At 42.0% G+C, this 23,137-nt stretch overlaps 1 protein-coding gene across 1 annotated transcript in view; it reads right to left on the bottom strand.

The window, feature by feature from the left end:
- The window catches only part of LOC122662742 (serine/threonine-protein kinase MPS1), a 38,008-nt gene extending 15,118 nt beyond the window's left edge, over window positions 1-22,890 (bottom strand). The window contains 4 exon segments of the mRNA XM_043858462.1: window positions 20,846-21,066; window positions 21,069-21,848; window positions 22,025-22,417; window positions 22,570-22,890. Of these exon segments, the coding sequence (XP_043714397.1) occupies window positions 20,846-21,066; window positions 21,069-21,848; window positions 22,025-22,417; window positions 22,570-22,750 (1,575 nt within the window). The 5' untranslated portion in view covers window positions 22,751-22,890.
- Window positions 22,891-23,137: the final 247 nt, after the last annotated feature.

The following is a 23,137-nucleotide window of genomic DNA, read 5'->3' as shown; positions in this document are numbered from 1 at the left end:
GGAAAGGAAGAGAATTGTGCGGGTTGCATTGATCACTTGATTCGAAGAAAAGACTGTCAACATCTCCATCATAGCAGCCACAATTGCTACAAGAGTTGTATGCTAGGGAAAGGATAAGATGAGCGGCATCAAAGGAACAAAAGAGAAGGATTAATGACATGGAAATGGGTTGAAGGGACTATTTTGCCCTTCTTATTCATTGTTCAATGAATGTATACTAAACTCAGCTCAATTCAACTCAGCCTTAAAGGTCATACCCAGTGCACAAGGCTCCCGCGTTTAGCAGGGTCTGGGGAGGGTCAAATGTACGCAGCCTTACCCATGTTTCCAAAGAGGGTCAATTCGACTCGGCCTTATCTCGACTAAATGGAGTCGACTACAAGGATCCTTTTTCTCCAATGTGCTCTATTCAAAGCCATACTTGTTACTAGTCCTAAGCGATGCATGTCTTTCCTCACCACTTCTAGAATCATTTTAGACCTACCCTGGTTCTTTTAGCTCCTTTGGTTTGAATCACGTCACCCCCCCCCCCCCGGGTACTGGAGTACTCAGAGGCTTCTGTTGGACATGTCCATGCCACCTCAAACGAATTTCTCGCAACTTATCATGTATCAGAGCTACTCTTAAATTAGCACAAATTTATTCATTCCTTATTTTATCTTTTCTAGTTTTATCATCCATCTCAACATCCTCATTTCAGCTTCACTAAATTTGTTTAAAAGTTATTTTTTTACTGCCCAACATTCAGCTCCATACATCATTGCTGGTCATATAACTGTCTTATTAAGTTTTTCTTTGAGTTTACAAGAAAATGTTGATCACACAAAACTTCAGACACAATCTTCCACTTCATCCATCCTATTCTAATTCTTTGTGTGACATCATCCCTATGTTATTGAGAGCATTAAAGCTTGGGTGAAGGGCGTTCAGTATCCTTCCAAGTTTAGGAGCTCGGGCTCTCACAGAGAAGGGTTAATTCTTCAATACTTGGGCCTTTCGATCCTCCTATCAGGTTGAAACGCCCTCTCCCCGTTTTTTGGTGTCCCCACTTTGCCATGGTTAAGCTCAATGTGGATGGTGCTTTTAAGGGCAATCCTGGCATAGGAGGGGGTGGAGGGGTTATCAGAGATAAGGAGGGTAGTGTTGTGGCTGCCTTTCAAGCTTTTATGGTGATTGCACTAATTTGGTGGCTAAGTTGAGAGCTTTAAGAGATGGCTTGAAGCTGTGCCAAGATTTGGGTCTCTCAGATTTTGTGGTCAACTCAGATTCGTCTACCATTGTAAGAATGATTAATCAAAAGAGGTATAATCTTTGGAGGGGTTGGTACTGGTTCCATGAGACAATAATTTTGTTGCATTCTACTCGGCCTCTATTATCCTTTGCCTATAGGGAAAGCAACAAGGCAGCCAATTGGCTTGCCAACTTAGCTTGTGATACCAGGGCTTCTATTGATTTCCACTATGGCAGCCAACTACCGGGGGTCCTGTAGCGTATTATGCGGGAAGACAGTGCTGGTTTGCCTGTTCTCAGAATTTAGAGTCTTTCCTTTATTTCTTTTTTGTATGGGTTTGGGCCCAGAGGTTTTTGAGTGTTGAAATTATTTATCCACCCGTGTCCCCCTTTGGATAGTCCGCCATGTTAGAGCTCCTATTTGATATACATATTGTTTCCTCCCTTTCCTACAAGATCGGCCTTTTAGAGGAAGCTGTTCCAACATGGTATCAGAGCAGGCAGGGCTCACAGTATTGAATCCCCCTAGGAGCAGGCAGGTGTTGAAATTATTTATCCACCCGTCCCCCTTTAGATAGTCTGCCGTGTTAGAGCTCCTATTTGATATGCATATTGTTTCCTCCCTTTCCTACAAGGTCGGCCTTTTAGAGGAAGCGGTTCCAACATTGAGTGACTTGTTTTTCGGGTTGGGGTAAGGCGGCACATCCCCCCTTGTATTCTTTTTCCAATTGATTTGATTTTAATAAAATTTTAGGGGCTGGCCCGAGTCCCAGGTAATATTTGGGATTGAAAAAAAACAAAAAAAATATACCTAAATTTTTACTCTGCGGTATCTCCCTACAATCAATTTTCACCACCCCACTTTCAATCCTACTGTACCAAAGTTGCACACCATATACTCTGTTTTTGTTCTACTTATCTTTAACTTTTTGATTCCATGGTTGATCTACATAATTTCAACTTTGCATTTATCCATGTTTTATTTCATCCACCAAAACAATATCATCAGTTAAAAACATAATACTGGCATGTGGCATCAGAAAAATGGCAGCAGGCATGATTGAAGAGTTGTCATTGTTGGCAACATCCTATACTATTGTTGGCAATTACATTCCGTCCTTGTGTTTACGGCTGATGTGACAACATGTTTGGATAGCATGCACGTTCAAGTGAATAGAGAGTGGAAAGGATCAAGGTGAAGTGGCCTAGATAGAGTAGGCAAAACATTTTCAGAATTCTGGTTTTGCACTGGCATCATCTGTGTAATTTTTAAATCGTCTTAGAGGCAAAATATGTTGAAGCTCAAAACTCAAAGATTGTAGCTTTTCAAGTCCTCTTTCCTTGGCTTTGGAATCAATTCAACCGGAATTCATATGAGGGAGATATGATTCGAACATTATCTGTTACGCAGAACTTCCAAATTGCTATTTTGGCATGTACAGAAACTTCATGAGCATTTTGAGTCACCGTCCATTCAGAATATGCAGAAGTTTATAACAAAAAAGTTGTAGATCTTCGAGCCTTCATTCTAATCATAGTTATCAAGACGGGAAGGCAACCATCGCGTTTTAGAAGGTCAAAAATCAAGGCAATACCGCCATGGCGGCAAAACGCCCACGGCATCCAAGGAGCCTGGACGCCTTGATAACTATGTTTCTAATACCACCAGAATCAGATCATTTTGACATCAGACGAGTGAGATATGAGCATTTTCCTATTGGTGCGCTAAGCAATAGAAGGGCTGATGGGAAAGATTCCAAATCAAGGGCTCTCGTTCAACCCGCGTTTTGAAGCCCTACTTAAGTTTTTTTTTAGTACTTTTTTTTTTTGGTTGTATTATCCCTTGTACCAACCAGAAACGAAAAAAAGTGGGTTTTAGGAGAAGAAAAGAAGAGGAACAGAGAGTGGAGAGCCCCCTTTGCAAAAGCCAACCACTACCTATCATTCTTAAAGGATTAAATGCTCCATTGAAAAATGAATAAAAAGGGTGTTAAATTGGGGATTTCATCTTGGTTGCTTCAAGCGAGAGTCCCTGAGCCTTCCCTTTCCCTGACTCTCCCCGATACTTCCCCTTTTAATGTTAGTCCCTCTTTACCCCCTACGGTGGGCCCTTCAACCCATTTGTCTTCTCCCCCTTCCCCAACTCTTGCGACCCAAATACCTAAAAAGTCCTCCAAAAGAAAAAAAAAAAACCCCATAAGTCTTCTATCGTGGTGGTCCCCTCTCCTGACTCGTTAAGCTCCCCTCTTAACCCATCTGGGTCAGGTTATCGGGTGAGGGATTCCTTGGCCTTCAACAAGGAATCACCTTCCCCGTTACCCGATTCACTTCCTTTACCCAATAACCTCTGCAACTCCCCTGTTCTCTCAGCTCCTATTGCTTTGAATTCCCTTGCCTGCTCCTCCAATTGGCATCAACGTAGTTCCTCCTCGTCTCGAAGTGTCATGTCCCGGCTCCAGGAGACTCAAGTGCAAACTCTCTCCATGCCCAAATGAATCACGGAGTTGTGTGGAACACTCGGGGTCTCAATTCCCCTTGTATACACGCTGCTGTTAGAGCCCATATTCGCCTTCACCACTCCTCCTTCTGCTGCTTGCTGGAATCTTAAAGAGCTAAATGCTGCCAGAATTTCGAACTCTATTGCTCCGAGTTGGTCTTTCTTATCCAATTATAACCATCACCCTGATGGTCGTATATGGATGTTATGGGATTCTTCAAAAATTAAGATCTCCTTGATTTTCTCTTCAGCCCAATTCCTGCTTCTTGGATTGTCTAAACCAATTCTCCTTTTTCACTATTGTCTATGCATCGAATTGCCCTGTCCAGCGGCTGTCTTTATGGGATGATCTCTGAAATATTGCTGGTCTTATAGGCCCTTTCCCTTAGGGCATTGGTGGAGATTTCAATGTGATCAGATTTGGGTTTGAAAATCAGGGAGGTGATAACTTGGATCTTGACTCTATTGCTGCTTTTAATGATTGTATTGAGGACTTGGGTATGGATGATCTCCGCTGGACTGGCCCTACTTTCTCTTGGAGCAATAAAAGGGCTGGAAGCTCCCATATCGATTGTAAGCTTGATTTGTCAATGAAAATTGACTTGCATCCTTTCCCTCTTCCTATGCCATCTTTGACACCCCTGGAATTTCTGACCATAGCCCTATATCTTAATCTATCCATCCTTACAATTCTTTTGGTCCTAAACCTTTTAAATACTTTGACATGTGGTCCTCTCACCCCACTTGTCTTACCACTATCAAGGATGCTTGGGACAAGCCTGTTCAAGCTTTCTCTTTCCCCCCTTATTGCTTTGGCCAGGAAGCTTAGGAATGTGAAATCTGCTCTCAAAGTTTGGAATATCAATTCCTTTGGTAATATATCCCAGGCATGTTCAGGAATGCAAAGATAAACTTGCTACCATTCAGCTGCAAATCCAAGTGGATAACCTCAATAGTCGGCTTGCTGCTGATGAAAAAGCTACTGCCCTCGAGCTATCTTTGCTCCTCTCCCAAGAGGAAAGTTTTTTAAGACAAAGTCCAGGATCAAGTGGCTGGAGCTAGGGGACTCTAACTCAGCCTATTTCCACCGCTCTATGAAATCTAGATCCAATTTCAACTCCATATTACAGTTGGTTGCTCCTGATGGTTCTCCTGTTACTAATGTGAAAGACATCAAAGACATGGCTGTGAACTACTTCAAGGATCTTTTTACTGGCTCTTTGGACGCTGCTGATCAGATTCCAAATAATTTGCTCAACAAATTCATTCCTAATGAGTTCATCCAGTCCCTTAGTGCCATTCCTCTGGAGGATGAAATTATTACTGCTATTCACTCTCTCAAGTTGAACCGGGCTCCTGGGCCAGATGGATTTAGTATGGGGGTCTTCTTAGCATCCTGGGATATCATTAAGGATGATCTCATCAAAGCTATTAGAAGTTTTTTCTTTAACCCTAGTCAGATTACAGGGGTGAACCATACTTTTCTTTGCCTCATTCCAAAGAAGGAGGGAGCTTCAGTGAAGTCGGATTTCAGGCCCATTACCCACTGTAACCTGATTTACAAGTACATTGCAAAAATCCTTGCTTTCAGGCTCAAGACTGCTGTGGATTTCCATGTCAATGAAAACCAATCGACCTTCATCCCAGGAAGGAACACTTCGGATAATATCGTTCTTTGCAATGAGATAGTTAGAGGTTTTTGAGAGAAAAAACCATGCCCCAACTGCTCTTATGAAGATTGATATTCACAAAGCTTTTGATTCTCTGAGATGGGATTTCATTGTCAAAGTCTTGGCTAAGATGGGATTTCTTCCGGTTTTCATCCATTGTATCCATTGTTGCATATCTACTCGCAGGTTCTCAGTGCTTGTTAATGGCAGCCCAGCCGGCTATTTTGCTTCTACTGTTGGTGTTCGTCAAGGTTGCCCTCTCTCCCCTTATATTTTCACATTAACTCTGGAAATTCTCTCTCAGGAAATCCAATTATGCACTGATCAGCAGCTCATCACCCCCATCCCCAAATGCAAAGCCCTTAAGCTTTCTCACTTGGCGTTCGTTGATGACCTCATGATCTTCTCCAAGGCTTCCATTAGCTCTTTTGAGTCTATTATGTACTGTTTGCAGCATTTCCAAGCGTTATCGGGGCTCCAGATCAATCCATCAAAGTCCCTTCTTTTCCTAGCCGGGGTATCTGGTCTGGACAAAGTTGTTTTGAAGGAAAAATGTGGCTTCTTTGTAGGTCAGCTTCCAATAAAAAATGTGGGTCTCCCATTGATTCCGGCTAGATTATCGGCTCATCATTGCACTCCCATGCTGGATCTTATTAGGAAGAGACTTCAACTTTGGAAAGGCAAGCTTCTCTCTTATGCCGGTCGCCTGGTGCTCGTCAAGTCTGTGTTGCAAGGTTCCTACATTTACTGGTCTGGAATTTATGGGCTGCCTCACTCCATTATCAAATCCTTGGAATCCCTCATGTCTTCTTTCCTCTGGAAAGGAACTGATTCCTCAAGGTTTCTTCGGCCTACTAGTTGGGCTTCAGTTTGCCTTCCTCTAGTGGAAGGAGGTTTGGGTATCAGAAGGATCAAGGAGGTGAATTCAGCTGGCATCATCAAGTTGATATGGAAGATTGTCTAGAAAGAAAAGTATTTGAGTAGATTGGATTTATTCTGGGCTTCTTCGATCGGATTCCATTTGGACAATCTCCATCTCTTTGGATGCTTCCTGGGTTTGGTGCAAAATCCTTGCTTCTCGCTCCATTGTTCTTGGATCTATTCACTCCCACATTGGTAATGGGAATTCCACTTCCCTGTGGCTGGATCATTGGCACCCTATGGAAATTCTCCTTCATCAAGTCAACCCTAGAACTATTTATGGCTCTGGATTGTTTAGAAATGCTTTGGTGGCTGGTATTTTAGATGCTAATGGCTGGGACCCCCCAAATATCTCAAATCCTATGCTTACTACTATCTAGAATTTATTGCCCTCCATTCCCAGAAGACCCCTTCATAGGGATGACTGTGTTACTTGGCTGCCAAATTCTTCAGGTACTTTTAGTTCCAAAGCTGCTTGGGATCTCAGTCGGCCTCGTCAACCTCTTGTTCCTTGGAGGAAACTTGTTTGGTTCAAACATCACATTCCCTAGCACAGCTTTACGGTCTGCAGAGTCTTCTCTAACTGCCTTCCAATGCAGTCTTTTCTCCGGCGTTGGCACATCACTGTTCCTCCTAACTGTGGTCTTTGTTGGAATGGGATTGAGGATTCCAATCACCTATTCTTTGCTTGCCCTTTCTCCTATTCTACTGGAAAGGCATCCTTGCTAAATGCTGGCCAAGAAATCGGAGGATTCTTCCTTTTGACAGAGAATGGCTTTGAGTTGATATGACTTTTGGAGGTTCTTCCCTTTGTGATGTGGTTGGAAAGCTGGCCTTTTCTACTGTCATCAATCATATTTGGATGGAGCGCAATCTACAGAAATGGACCACCAAATCTAGATCTCTCAATCAGATTTGGGATTCCATTTCTTTTGAAATTAAAACGAAACTTAGTTCGGTTGCTCCCTCTACTTGTAATGACACCCCAAGGAATAGGCTCATTGTTGTCTCCTGGGGTCTTCCCTCTATCTCCCTTCTAGCTGTGGGCTCCCTTGTTTGAGCTTTCGGCTGTTGGTCATTGTTTCTTTCTCCCTCCATTTTGAGGTCTGTTTTTCTTTTTTTACTCTTTGGTAATAAATTTATTATTCACCCAAAAAAAACATATGTAGACCTCCATATTACAAGAAAAGTCACATAAAATGGTGATTTGGATTTGCACCCTTGGTTGGTAGTAAACACCGAACCCTATTGTGTACCTTGTGTAATATTGCCAATTCTATATGTTAGGAGTCATATGGTTGACCCAAAACAGGATCTTGGGATTAGGGTCAGATGCTAATCCCGAGACACTCTGCTGGGCAGAAGTAAGGCCCTTTTAAGTCTTTTTCCCTTTACCCTAGTCCATATATTTTGTAATCCTTCTTTATTGTGGTTACTGGATTGTTAACGTGGGATTCAGTTCCTCTCGTCCTCTCTTTTTCTCTTCCACTCTTCTTCTCTGATTTGCGCAGGTTTACATGGTATCAGAGCTGTAATTCCTAGGCCTGCGGAAGTCCTTTATCTCTCTTTTCTCTTCTCCTTCTTCATTCTCTTTTTTTTTTCAAATCTGTAACTCTAATTAACCTTACTAAAGGCTCTCGAATCAAGGAAAGGGGGTGATTTTTCACCCCTTCAACTGTGTTGGTGTTTGGGTGGATATTGCTTATGGATTGATGGACTAAATCTGCTTTTCTCAAATAAATAAGCAGATTTCGATGTATGTGGTGGTATTTGTTTTAGTTTGATGGCTATCGAAGGTTCTCTTGCTGGTCGAATGCTTCTTTTGATGGCAACAGCTGCCCTATTATTCTTTTCATGAAGTTTTGGTTGGTGTGTTGGAGTTCACGTGGTGGCAGCAGAGTTTGGGATGTAATTTTTGGCCTTTTTGGTGATTCGATTGGTAGTGTTGGTCAAGGTTTGACCTTTTTTCTGAAAGGGACAGCATGGATGATGAAGATAAAATAGTGTGGTAACTGAGGTAGTGATCCTCATCTTCCAATCGCATCACAGAGAAGAAACTTGATGGTGTAAGCAATTTTCAGCAATGGCGGAAAATTGTGAAAGTTGTTTTGACTGGCCGAAATCAGCTGGTGCATTTAACTCCAACAGATGATGCAACATGGGAAATTGTTGATGCAAGAATTCTTGGACAGATGTTGAATTCGATGGAGAACCATATTGTGGATTTGGTTACTCATATCGATACGGTGAAGGAGTTGTGGGATTATTTAGGTGTTCTGTATTCTGGACAAAACAATTTATCCAGGATATATGAACTCTCACAGGAATTTTATCGTACTGAACGAAAGGGACGATCCACGACACAGTACTTTGCTGATTTTTAGAGGATGTATGAAGAATTGAATGCTCTCCTCCCTATTACTTCAGATGTGAAGCAGATGCAACTTCAACGAGAACAACTTGCAGTGATGGGATTTTTGGGAGGACTTGGGCAGGAGTGAGTTTGTTAGGGCCCAAATTCATGGTGGTGAGACTGTTGCATCTCTCATGGATACATTTGCTTGTGTCCTTCGTGTATCTCGTGAGAGTTCTATTGAATATACCCCAACGACTGACAGTTCAGCCCTATTATTGCAGACTGGGGCTGGTAGTGGTGGCCGTGGAGATGGTGGTAACCGTTGGGGAGGTCGTGGAACTGGACGTGGTGGTGGTCGTGGTACAGGAAGGGGTCAGAATCAGCAAGGTACTGGCCAGAGTTATGGGCAGTCCAATGCCTCTTCTGATGGTTCTAGTACTGTCCAGACTTGTCATCATTGTGGTCAACCTGGCCACATTCAAAGATTTTGTTGGAAGCTTCATGGAAGCCTGGACAGCAACAGTTTGCAAATTTCGCCACCAATAATGATGCGGCCTCGTCACCTCCACCCTCTGAGGGTAAGGTGGTTGTTATGTCAGAGGAAGAATTTGCACGGTACAAACAGTTCCAGATTTCACAACCTACTTCCGCTGCCACTTTGGTTAAGCCAGGTAATGCCACCGGATGCCTTTCTGCAGCTTCTTGTTCCTGGATCATTGATTCAGGGGCATCGGATCACATGTCAGGAATGTCAGGTATCTTTTCTTCTTTGTCTCCGTATTCATCCAGTGTTACATTAGCTGATGGGTCTTCAGCACAAGTTAAGGGCACTGGTACCGTTCATCCTAGTTCTTCATTGTCTCTGTCTTCCGTGCTCTACCTTCCAAATTTTCCTTTTAATCTTATGTCCGTGAGTGAACTCACAAATACTTACAACTGTTCAGTAACCTTTTACCCTGATTCTTGTGTTTTTTAGGATCTTTCTACGAAGAAACGATTGGTAGAGGACGTGAGTCAGGGGGGTTGTATCTCCTTGATGGTGCTTAGTCTGTTACTTGCTCCAGTATTGCTTCTCACCATCAGATTCATTGTCGGCTTGGTCATCCTTCTTTGAAGAGTCTTAGGAAATTAGATTCCAGTTTTAATTATATTTCAAGTCTTGAATGTGAGTCGTGTCAGTTTGAGAAGCTCCATCATGTGAGTTATCCTCCTTGAGTCAATAAGCGTTCTGCTTCTCCCTTTTCTTTAGTCCATTCTAATGTTTGGGGTCCATGTCCTGTTATGTCAAACTTGGGTTTTAAATATTTTGTTACATTTGTTGATGACCATTCAAGAGTTACTTGGTTATATTTAATGAAAAGCATATCTGAATTATTTTCTATATTTTGTGCATTTGTCTCTGAAGTTCGAACTCAGTTTGGTGTGAATGTGAAAGTCTTACGTAGTGATAATGCTAAAGAGTACTTCTCTGCTCCTTTTTCTGCATTTATGGTTCAGCAGGGTATGGCTCATCAATCTTCCTGCTCTGACACACAACAAAATGGTGTTGCAGAGAGGAAAAATCGACACTTAATGGAGGTTACTCGGTCCATTTTGTTTGAGATGAAGGTTCCCAAAATTTTCTGGGCTGATGCGGTGATGACCGCATGCTATCTCAATAATCGCATGCCTTCATCAATTTTGCGAGGTGGAGTTCCCCATCCTATATTGTTTCCATCTGAATCTGTGTTTGCTTTGCCACCTCGTATCTTTGGATGTGTGTTTTATTCGGGATCATAGGCCGGGGTTGTCCAAGTTGGATCTACAGCCATTAAGTGTATGTTTCTTGGGTATTCTCGTACCCAAAAGGATTACCGTTGTTATTCTCCGTCGTTGCACAAATATTTTATTGGGAAATTATCAGCGCCACCCCCTGACGTTTGCCTATATTTTAAGGCACACCCACTAACTACCGTAATATCAATGCCACCCCCTACTTTATCAAACTAATTCCATAGAGTCCCCTTACCGTTAGTTAAAAGTTGTTAAGTGGTGATGTCAGCTATTTAATATTTTTTAAAAGACAATTATGGCTTTCTTAGTTGGCAAAGTACCTAATCTACCCTTTCAATTAAAACACCCACAAACCCTTTTCTTCCTCACACTCATCGACAACCTTGGAGAATCCACAGCAACATCTTCCTCACCCTGGATCGCACATCCTTCAGTTCTCCGACCAAGCTCGAGTTGCAGAGGCAAGTTCTCTCTCCAAGTGTCAATCTCACTTGATCACAAGCTCAAGTTGCAGCGGCAAGCCCCCTTCTTCTTCTCATCTGATTCTAATTGAGCCCCCTTCCTCTTCTCTCACTCCTCTGTCAACAAACCTTACAGAGCAAGCCATATTTCTTAAAACAAGTCATTAGAGGTGGTGAAATGGAGAGAGAAATAATGAAGTTTCCTTGGTTGCCTTGTCTTCTTCTACTTCACTTTTGAGTTTCTGTTGAAGCCCTGGCTCTGCTCCTCTGTCAGTTCAGATCCCGGTAATTTCTCGTGTGAGCTTCGTTTCTGATTCATTTATTACTCGTTATCGATGAGAGATGCGTCTCTGCAGTATTGATTAGATGGGAGAATCAGGAGCTTTATGTGGTTGAAATGTTCACCATACCCTATTTTACTTACCCCTTCCACCTCCTCCTCACCCTTTGTGGGGCCTTAGCAAAGTTGTCAAGAACACCAGGCCTGTCGGTAGCAGCAAGCACGATTACGCCACTGTTGCCGGAGAAGCCATCCATCTCCGTCAATAGCTGGTTAATGGTCTGCTTCCACTCATCGTTCCCACCTCCGAGCCCAGCCCCACGTTGCTTCCACGGTTCAAGCACTCCAGGATAAACTGCCTGAAGATTAAGAAGCTGAAGCTCGAATCTCTTCTACCAAATCCTCAAGTGCAACAAGAGTGGTGATACTGTCATTCCAATTCGCATTAAGAATTTGGTGTATTTGTAACATTTGTCTCTCAATAGCAAATACATGCATGACATGTTAACTGAGTGTGTGCTCTTCTGGGTGGGTGCCCATAGCATCCATATATTAATGGAAGTAGTATGCTATGAATTCCATGATTTGTAAGAAATTCCAGATTCAGATTCCAATTGAGATGCTGACTTTTTATAGCCCAGGGAGTAAAGACATTGGATAATAACTCTAACAAATTCAGGTTTCTTAATTAAACCTTTTGAACAGAGCAGCAGAGGTAATACTCATTTTCGACGAGAGATGCGTCTTTGCCTAAGCAGAAACCTTCTAAGAAAGTTGTCTGGTTTGGAACCAGAATCGTGGAAGTGGTTTTCTGGTTTTGCTTTCGGTTGTTGGTCGTTACTGTTTTTGCTCCTATTGTTTTGTTTAGGGATGGGAGTGAGTGGCAGGGACGGAGGGTGGTGGGGGAGAGCAGTGGGGAGTGGGAGTGGAGGTTGCATAACAGGGCCGCGGTGGCTGAAAATGAGGTGGAGGTGGAGGATGAGATGGCCGGGGAGGGTAAAATAGGAACTTTGTTTAGGAATAGGTTTTTTTATGTTTTTACAGTAAAGGGTATATTGGTCAAAGAAATTTCATATGTTAACACCGTTCAAAAATGGGTAATGGTTCATATTATGGTAGTTAGTGGGTGTGCCTTAAAATATAGGCAAACGACAGGGGGTGGCGTTGATAATTTCCTTATTTTATTACCTCTGATGTGTTTTTCTTTGAATCCACGCCATACCATGTTGATCCGGTAAATGCTTCTGAGTTAGATGATGATTTTCCAGTATATATTATTTAGACTCTTGTTCCATCACCGCCAGCTCCTACACAGCGACCACCGGTGACCCAGACATATATCCGACGCCAACAGGTAGCTGCTGCCCCTCCTACTCTCACCGACCCTGTCACGTCGACTTCGGATGCAGATCCTTCTACGGGTATTCCTCCAGTTGATCCTATTGTGTCTGATCTTGACATTCTTATTGCTCGACGAAAAGGTATCCGTAGTTGCACTAAGCATTCTCTCTCAAAAATTGTTTCTTACTCATTTGTGTCTTCTTCTTTTCGTTCCTTTTTATCTATTGTTGAGGCCCAACCCCTTCCTAAGTCTGTGACAGAGGCGTTATCTAGTTCTGGCTGGAGGACAGCTATGGAAGAAGAATTACAGGCATTAAAGGTGAATGATACTTGGGACCTTGTACTGCTGCCCAAAGGAAAAACTGCCATTGGTTGTCAATGGGTGTATGCGGTGAAGGTAAATCCCGATGGCTCTCTTGCTAGGGTGAAGGCCAGACTTGTTGCCAAAGGGTATGCCTAGGTGTATGGTGTAGACTACGTAGATACTTTTTCACCTGTTGCAAAGCTGACTTCTGTTCGTATTCTCATTTCTTTGGCTGCAACGTACCGCTGGCCTTTGTTTCAGCTTGATGTCAAAAATGCATTCCTGCATGGTACTTTGCAGGAGGAAGTCTATATAAAGCAACCACCAAGGTTTGTTGCTCAGGGGGAGACTAGTATGGTGTGTAGGTTGAAAAAGCCTTTGTATGGACTGAAACAGTTCCCTTGTGCTTGGCTTGGCAGGTTCACAGAGGTGGTTCTTCCTTTGGTTTGTTCAGATGTGGAAGTGACCATTCATTATTTTATAAACAGTCAGGTGCATGAAGGATTTTTTTGATTGTGTATGTTGATGATATTATCATCACTGGTGATGATACAGCTGGTATAGCTGAGTTGAAGTATATCTTCAATAGAAGTTTCAGACAAAAGACTTGGTCAAGCTGAAATATTTTCTAGGAATTGAAATGGCTCAGTCTCGGAAGGGAGTTTTTCTGTCACAAATGAAGTATGTATTAAACTTGCTTACTGAGACAGGCATGCTTGGGTGACTCACCAATGGATCAAGGTGTGAAACTTGTCGCTGATGGAGGAGACATTCTTGATGATCCTGAAAGATATGGAAGATTGGTGGGTAAGCTGAACTATCTACCAGGTACCCGACCCGACATTGCTTTTCAAGTTAGTGTGGTGAGTCAGTTTCTTTCCTCTCCTCGGATGACTCATTGGGAGGCAGTTATTCATATTCTGCGATATCTTGAAAAGGCTCCAGGTAGAGGAATTGTGTACCAAGACCATGGACATAGCAGAGTTGAAGGATTTTCATATGCTAATTGGGCAGGAACTCCAACTAATAGGAGATCGACTACAGGATACTGTGCTTTTGTTGGAGGGCATCTTGTCTCATGGAAGAGCAAGAAACAGAGTGTTGTGGCTCGATATAGTGCTGAGTCAGAATATCGAGCTATGGCACAATTGACTTGTGAATTAATGTGGATCCAACAGTTAATGTTTGAGTTGGGTTTCAAGACTCCAGTTCCCATGCAGTTGTGGTGTGATAACCAAGCAGCTGTTCACATTGCTTTGAATCCTGTGTTCCATGAGAGGACGAAGCATATTGAAATTGATTGCCATTTCGTTCGTGAGAAGATGCAAGGTGGATTGATTATTCCGAGTCATGTTCGAACTGGAGAGCAACTTGCGGATGTGCTCACTAAACCTTTGGGTAATGGGAGGATAGAATATATTTGTAACAAGCAAGGCATGACTGATATATATGCTCCAGCTTAAGGGGGAGTGGTAGGAGTCATATGGTGGACCCAAAACAGGGTCTCGGGATCAGCGTCTGGCGCTAATCCCGAGACACTCTGTTGGGCAGAAGTAAAGCCCTTTTTAGTCTTTTTCCCTTTACCCTAGTCCATATATCTTGTAATCCTTCTTTATTGTGGTTAATGGATTGTTAACGTGGGATTCAGTTCCTCTCTTTCTTTTATTGTGGTTAGTGGATTGTTAACGTGGATTCAGTGCCTCTCTTCTACTCTTCTTCTCTGATTTGCGCAGGTTTACACTATACATTGTTTTAAAACTAGAAGATAGGAAAGGCAAGTAAAACATGTAGATTATGCACCATAAATGAAGAAACATAATATTGATTAATTATTTATGAAATAGTACAAACTACAAAGTACAAGTAACATAGACACCCAAGTCCCAAGTCTCCCAACAATAGATATTGTTTGCTAATACGAACTATGACGTCCTGGATTGAGTCCACTCAAGGTCCAATGGAGCCGACGTGCATTTTCCTCCAACTGCATGACAATTGACAAATGCATGCCATGTCATAGTGTGCAAGAAGAAACACTTGTAGTCCTCCACTGCTGCCCTATAAATGGCCTCATCTACATACTAGAGGTAACCTATCCTAGAGTATACGTTAGTGTAATGTGAAGAAGAAGCCACTGTGACAATAGTGTTGGCAACATGTACGGTTAGAGGGCTGGGTAGGATAAGCAAATCACAAAGGATGATCCTGTATGTCCCTGTGAGTGGGCGTTGTAATCAAAATTGGGAACAGATGAAGATGTATGCTCCCCAACGCCAGTGAAATGACAATATGCATTGAACTTTGATCATCTACTCTCTCCGGCAAAGGATGGGGCACACCAGTGCCCACTTGATCTATTGTCCCCTATACTCATGACTCAACCCACCAACAGTGCTAGAAAGGCCATCAATATCTATACAATCAACCTGCTCATCTGGATGAAACTAGTTTTGAGCATAGTTCGCGATCTCGCCGAGTTTCTCATTTTTTGCAAAAAACGAGACGAGACCTAAGGCGAGTCCCATAAGTGTGAGATCTCGTTTTGATCCATTTTTATGAGGCATCTTGTCCATATCTCGCCGAGATCTCGGATCTCGGGTCGATATCTCAGTTTGATCCATTTTTAATGCCCATCTACCCTTTTAATGACCCATCTACCATTTTAATGCCCATCTACCCTTTTAATGGCTCATCTACCATTTTAATGCCCATCTACCATTTTAAACTATGTGTAGAGTAGGGTATTTTAGTACGTTGACGCCCTCGACGCCTACCAACCTATGGTCCGAAGTGAAACTCATATTTGGACTTTGTTTTTGCAAAATCTGATAGTGTCATTGTGTTTAAATGGCCTAAAATAGGCTGAATACCAAGTTTCAGACCCAAACTAGATCTAAAACCCACCGAGATGAGGCTTCGAGTCAGAAAAAAAAATATTGCACCAACTCAGCGAGATCTCGACTCGACTCGACTCGGTTTTTCCCATAACCGAGTTGGTACTAAGATCCGAGTTTTAGAACCTTGGCGATGAAGCCCTCTTGTTTAGCTTGCATTAGAGGAGGATGGAAGTGCATCGTGGTCCATATCCTGTGTGGCGTGTTCAAACTAGGTCTCCCTATTAAATCGAATCAACTCCAGGCTGGCCTCCCGCTCCGCCTGTGCCTGGCCATACTGCTCTCAAAGTCCATTTGCATCAACACCCCCATCACCATCACTATCACCACCATCATCATCGTTGTTGCCACCATCATCATTGTCGTTACTATCAGCTCTATGAGTAGACGGTGCTAGTATGCAAGTTTGACCACCTGAGGAAGTGGACCACTCAATGTTGTCCTCATCATCCCTATTAAGTGCGGGCTCGAATGGTCAAGGTGTCTGTAAGTGTATCTGACCCTCTTAAGCCATGTAGTCATCCACATCAACACCCATCTAACTGCTTATATGGGGGTTAGGCCTACCCCCAACCTGATCCATCACCAGCTCACCTCTATCCCTCACCCACTCCACCAAGGGATCCTCCCCATCTGACTCCAACTGGAAAATGTCGCAAGCTAGATCCGGTTCCTGTCGTTCTCTCTACCCAGGCATATGTGCTGTATATTCAACCTCATATTGTAATGCACATACACCAAGTCAGCCAGATGTTGGGAACCCAATCGGTTTTGCCTCTTTAAGTGGATGAGCGAAAACGTTCTCCAGTTTCGCTCACAAATGGAGGCAGAACATGTCTGGGAGAATACATTGATTGTTATCTTAATCAATTCTTGTATCGTACCCTTATACAACACCCACCATTCAACTGCATTACAATAATAAGACATGTTATTTGCATTTTATAAGTTTTAATACAGATGTAAGTAAGAGAATACAATACTAAATTGCATACTAGCATCAATATTTTCCTGGCCAACCGTGGTGGCGGAGGCTCCAAAACGCCCCAAGGCATCCCTGAAACTTTTACTCTATACCCATTTGGGAAATTGTTAAAGTTAGTAACCCATTCAAAGTAATTACTTGTTATATTCCTAATGAACTACAAAACTCACCTCATTGTTGAAAATGGATTGTACTAAATCTGATGCAGATTTATCACCAAATTGGGCTTCTTTCCATAGGAATAAGTCTAGGGTTGAATTATATACATGTTGGGCCATTGGTCCCATGGGTTTTGAATGTAATAGGTCACTTTTTATGGACCTAAAGTAGAGGTAATTAGGTTGCATACGGGATTAGCTTTGATACTTAGTTTATTTTCACGTTTTAGTGTTTTAACTTGAACCGGTCCAAAACTAGTTTGAACCAGTGGCTCAATTTAAGTGACTTTAGTCACCTTTCTTTTATTTGTTTTAATAATAAATTGGGTCCACACCTCTCCATGAATTTGAGAGAGGTTGTGATGTATAATTAGAGTCGGCTAGGAGCTTTTAGACTCCTAGGCTGATTAGGACAGCAAGCCTTTTGGCCAATATAAATAATAGAAATCGTGGGGGTGCTCATGACCTCACAGATTTGAAAATTTTGCTCTTGCAAGCTGTTGCAACTTCTCTTCTCCTATGAAGAATCGTCTCGTGTTTGATCAAGGCTGGTGGGATCGGTGTTTGATCCGATTGACACCTTGCGGGGGGAAGCCCAGGTGGTTCGTTGGTGGGATTGGTGTTTAATCCAATCGACACCTTGCAGTGTGAAGCCCGGGTGGTTCCTTTGAAGATCTCCTTCAAGTTCTAGTTAAAGATTCAATTTTTATTCAAGTTTCATCTTCAAACAAGCTGCCGCCAGGATAATTCTGCAATTCCAATGAGTTTGAAACATTCCCCATCCCCATCCCCATTATTCTTCTTCTACTCCTCTACAACCCAACCCTAACAATCCCCCCCCCCCCTTTTAATTTTCATTTTTACTACACCAACCATCGAACAAGACCTGTCCACTCATCCACGAAACCCCAAATTCAGACCACATACTCCTCCACCATCAAGCTCCACTTGATCCAAAGCCTAGCCCTATCCTCCCATTAAAACCCTAATTCCCACCTACCTGAATCAGTTCCCATAAACCCTAAAACCTGCACAGACCAAACCCAGCGTGAGTTTCTGCCCATACTTGGAACTAACCTCACTCACACCTAGGAACACTCAATCCAAACCCTAGGCCAAGAATCCCAACCTAAACCCTAGATCCTCCCTTGATTCTTTTTTCATAAACCCATAAACCTAAACCTAATTTGCTGTCCAACTCAAATTACATTCTTAAACCTTAACGAAACCTTCACTGTTAGACTTCCCATCACTAACCTGCAACCCTACCTACAAACCCTAGACTCAACCAAACCCTAATCCTAATTTGGCCAAAATCTCCAACTTTAGCCTACCCGAGTTTACCAATTCATAATAGATCCCGGATATTAGCTTCTAGTTGATCTCCTACCAATCAAGAACTATATTAGGCTCCAACTTGGCAACCACTTGCTTCACTGATTCCATAATATCTGGATTCATCCCAAGTCTATGGCTATATTGATACTTGGGGGTTAGATAGTATGCTGAAAATTGACATATAGATATTGTCAATGTATAGTAATATATTCTATAACATAGTTGTCATAGCGTGTCATAGTTGTCAAGGCATTGCCTAGGCATCCAAGAGGTTTTCTAGGTGCCTAGACGGCTGCCGCCTTATTGTAGGGCGCCTTGAACTGGTTTAATTAGTGTCGAACCAGGTTCAGCACGCTTAGGCATCCATGCGGTTTTCTAGGTGCCTAGGCGGCTGCCGCCTTATTGTAGGGGGCCTTGAACTGGTTTAATTGGTGTCGAACCAGGTTCGGGTACTTATTTATGCCAAATTTCACTTACTTGAGATATTATTCATAAATAAATAAATACCCCCTATTTGAATCCATTAAAAATAGTTCAAAAACCAAATTCCAAAATGATAAAAAGTCAACCCCCCAGTTCAAGAACAAAAAATAGATTTTTGGCAATAGGTGACATTTTCAACTTTCTAACGCTGGAGGTTTTATCAAATCTAAAAACCAAAACTGCGGTAAAATATTCACTTGTTTTGTTATCTAAAAAAATATTTTCATTCAGAACGATTTTGAAAGCATTCCCGCACACCAAATAAGGTTTGATCGGAACCTTACTCATTCAATATAAATCAGATTTAAGCAATCTTGAATTTGTTGGAAAGCTGGTTTTGTGCTCTACCTAATACAAAAAATCTCATGTAAAATAAAATCATTAGATCAATCAAATTTCTTAGAGAACAAAAACATTTCTCCAAATCGAGAGCAAGTTAATTACTTATTGATAAGATCATATTTTCTAAGAACAGTATAAACCAAATGTGAGACTAGGTATACCTGAAAATGACTAATTCCAAGAACATATAAACCAAATGTATGTTTTGATTGTTTCAAACTTTCAATAGTTTGCTTCTTCAGTTTTGCTATCTTCTATTTCTACGTTGATTTTTTATGACTTGATGTGGCTTAATATTGATTTATGATGACTTGATGAGACTTGATGTTGATTTTTGATGACTTGATGTGGCTTAATGTTGTCTTTTGATGTGCCAACTAAATGGGTTCAGCCAGATGGGTCCTTGCTCTCCAATCAGCTCTATTTGACGTCATACATGATACGAGGCTTAAGCTATGCATGTCTCTGCTTACCATTTTTCCCATGGTTAATCTAGGCTTGCCCCTGGCTCTTTTAGTCTCTTCAATTTGAATCAAACCACTCTTCCAAACTGGGGTATCCCAAGGCCTCCGTTGGACATGGTCATACCACCTCAAACTTCTGAATCAGGGCTACTCCCAACTTGTCTCTAATATGGTCATTCCTTACTCCATCCTTCCTAGTTTTGTCACACATCCATCTCAATATCCACATCTCCACTACACTTAGTTTATCCATATGACTCTTCTTAACTGCCCAACATTCCGTACCATACATCATAGTCGGTAATATAATAGTCTTATAAAAATTTTCCCTTAAGCTTTAAAGGAATATGTCGATAAACAACACTCAGGACGCATCACCACTTCATCCATCCTATTTTAATCCTCTGGGCAACATCATTCATTATATCACGTTCTTCATTTACGATTGAGCCCAAATATCTAAAATAGTCACTTTGTGGGATCTCTCATTCTCAGCAATATTCACCAACTCATTAACAGTCCTAGTGTGGCTAAAGTTACACATCATATACTCCGTCTTTATTCTACTTATCTTAAGACCGTGTGATTCCAAGGTTGATCTCCATAACTCCAACTTGGCGTTAATCCCTGCCTTTGTCTCATCCACCAGAACAATATCATCAGTAAAAAGCAAATACCTAGGAACTTCATCTTATATGCCTCTGGTTAAATCATCCATGATAAGCGCTCTTCCCGATCGACCTGGCTGGCCTCTCAACCCCGAGTGTTCTTTCTCTTGCTCCCAACCCCCCCTTAAAAAATAAGGACTTAAGACTAATCCTTGGTGTAACCCAATTATAATTGGGAATTCACTATCTTGACACCCCCCCATAGTTTTTACGCTAGTCACTACACCCTCATACATATCTTTAATAATGTCCACATATATAAATGACACCCTTCTCTTCTCCAGTATTTGCCATCAAGAAACCATCTCTTTTATGGATTGTGCCTTGGCCTCAAATTTTACAATATAGAAATAATGAATTATGATTTGCAAGTTAAGTCAAATAATTGTGCCCTGGCCTCCACTTCTTCAATATGGAAATAATGATTTCTATGTTTTATCCTTCAACTAGTACAGTAGTACCGAGTTTGTAAAAATATGTCACACTTCTCTCCAAATCACTTTTAGGTGATTTCATGATCATACAGAAAAAAGTCATATCAGCACTTTTGCCAAAATTTGTAGTAAATGATTTATAAATGCAGCATAGAAAAGCATTAGACCATGAACGTGATTAACAAGAGATAAATAAAGATATTCACATCATGGAAATACAATGTATGTGATTACACAGTTTGGTACCTCGTAGTCAATAAGTTGAATGATGTTATTTTTTCCCTTCAACTTGTTTAGGTACTCAATCTCCTGGCAAAACCCATATGCAGTGGAATAATCACGGCCTTTAAGCTTGATCCTTTTAAGGGCATAGATTGTACAATCGGCTGAAATGACTTTGTAAACCTCACTACTTCCTCCACTTCCAATCTTGCCAAGCTTTTGGTAGAGTTTCCCATTAACCCTAAGAACAAATCAGCATCGTAATTCTTTTTACGAACTGATGCCCCTTTTCCACTTGAAGCCTTTTCTGGTTTTTCTGATTTGGAAGGTTCCAATTTCATATTTGAACATGAGTTTCTTGATGATGGAGCCTGAGAAGTTACAACAGGACCATCACCTAGAATCTCCTTCCCTTTCTTTGGTTTATCATCAAACTGAGAACCCTTTCCATGGTCAACTTGTGCATCATGTGGCTGCTCACATTCCTTCTTGTTACAGTCTTGCTGAACCTTTAAGAGGCCATGATCATTAACTCTCAATGCTGGATCAAAAGCAAAGACAGATACTTGTTTTGGAATATCTTTCTGGCCTATTAACATCTCACTGTTGTGCTGAAATGTAGAACATGGCTTCACAGCATCCCCTTGAGCTGTAGGTTGAGGATTTCCCTTGAGCTCTTCCAAAGCTTCAATATCCATATGAGAACCGCTATCTCGAAGACAAGAGGTGCAGGTCATTGAACTCAGTATTGGTGCAGACGATGAATGGACTGAAGTTGTGGTTGCACATGTTGAACCCATAAGCGAGGATTGAGTCATGGGATGGCCAATGTCCTTTCCAGTAAATGTCATTAATTGATGTTGCTGGTCCTGGTACAAAGCACTTCTTTTTGCCAGCAATGAAGAGATTCCACCACCAGACCTCAAGCTGATGTCCAAAACTTCCGGTTGCTGAGATTCTCGCTGCTTCAAGTGGTGATCATTAACAGTAGATGTCTCCACCCGACTGCTCCCAATCCATTCCATTTCTGTCAATGCAAGAGAACTCAAATGAGATGACAAGTTGTCTCCTTCAGTGGCCATCCGTTCAACGGCCCCTGCATAAACAGAACCATGGGGAGAAGACATGCCGCAGCAAAAGCTGCTTAATATAATCATTATTGTATCTGTTACTAATTCCTAGTTCCAAGAAGAGGTTACTCACTCTGGGGATCCATATTGCAGCCCGAAGATATTTGAACTTTCTTTGCACCATCAACCACTGGGAGGTGTTGAGATTCTAGACAAGAAGAAGAAACTCCATCATCATTTCGCCCATCCAGATTAAGTTTGTTATTATCTTCCTTCATACTAAATGGCTCTAAGTTTTGGTCATGGGTTTGTGTGACAGTCCCCGAAATGGAAGGAGGAGTAATTGATGAATCATCAGGAACTTCTCCAGCAACAGCTACCACATTTTCCCTCTCAGCAATCAAATCATGTGTTGCATTAGCCTGTCTCGATGACACCGCATCTTGAGACTTCTCATTGCCCTTTTCTGGTTCTCTCTGGGATACCAGTACACGTCTTGGTCGAAGACTTTCAGACTGCATTGTACCTGAAAATCCACACAATCAAGAAGAACCCTGAATTTCATTTATTTATTTTTTTTACAAGTTAAGAGGAACTAGAATAAATTAAACCCTAAATTCTCAATTCAACAATTAAAGATGCTTAGAATTGAAAAAATCAGAAGAGTAGGTGCTTTACCAAGAGGCCTGTGACGCTTGAAAGCGGCTCGCACATGCCGAACAAAATCTGGGGTTGAAGATGACGAGGATGTCGATGATGAGGATGTTGATGATGAGGGTGTTGATGATGAGGCGCGAGACAGGCGCGAGAGGCTATGGGAAGTTGCAGGTGGGGCTGGAAGGTTAGCCTCCCTTTCCATGGCTGTATCTAGATGGCATCTCGGAGCTGAATAAAGGAAGAGGGGAATTTAGAAGCAGGTAGGAAAGAGAAACAAACAAAGATGGAAAAGATTCACAGTTTCAGATATAGAAGTTCAGGGTTCTGATTCATGAAAAGGGTTTGAACTGTGCTTGTGTGGTGATGGAATTAATTCAGGGAGGTGTGGACTGTGGAGAGTGGGATCAGTTGACAAACGATATCGGAAAGCCGGAGAGGGAGAGGGAGAGGGCGTTGGGGGGGGGGGGGGGCGGTGGGAGAGGCAGCGAGCACAGAGCTTTGAAGTCTGAAGTTTGAACATTGGCGCCGTTTGTCTTTTAATTTTGGAGGTTTTTTTTTTTGGTTTTTGGGGTATGATTTCTATTTCAAT

The sequence above is a fragment of the Telopea speciosissima genome, chromosome 5 (assembly GCF_018873765.1).
Source record: "Telopea speciosissima isolate NSW1024214 ecotype Mountain lineage chromosome 5, Tspe_v1, whole genome shotgun sequence".
Lineage (NCBI taxonomy): Eukaryota > Viridiplantae > Streptophyta > Magnoliopsida > Proteales > Proteaceae > Telopea > Telopea speciosissima.
Note: the sequence above shows the minus strand (reverse complement) of the source record. Positions and strands in the feature narration are given on the sequence as shown.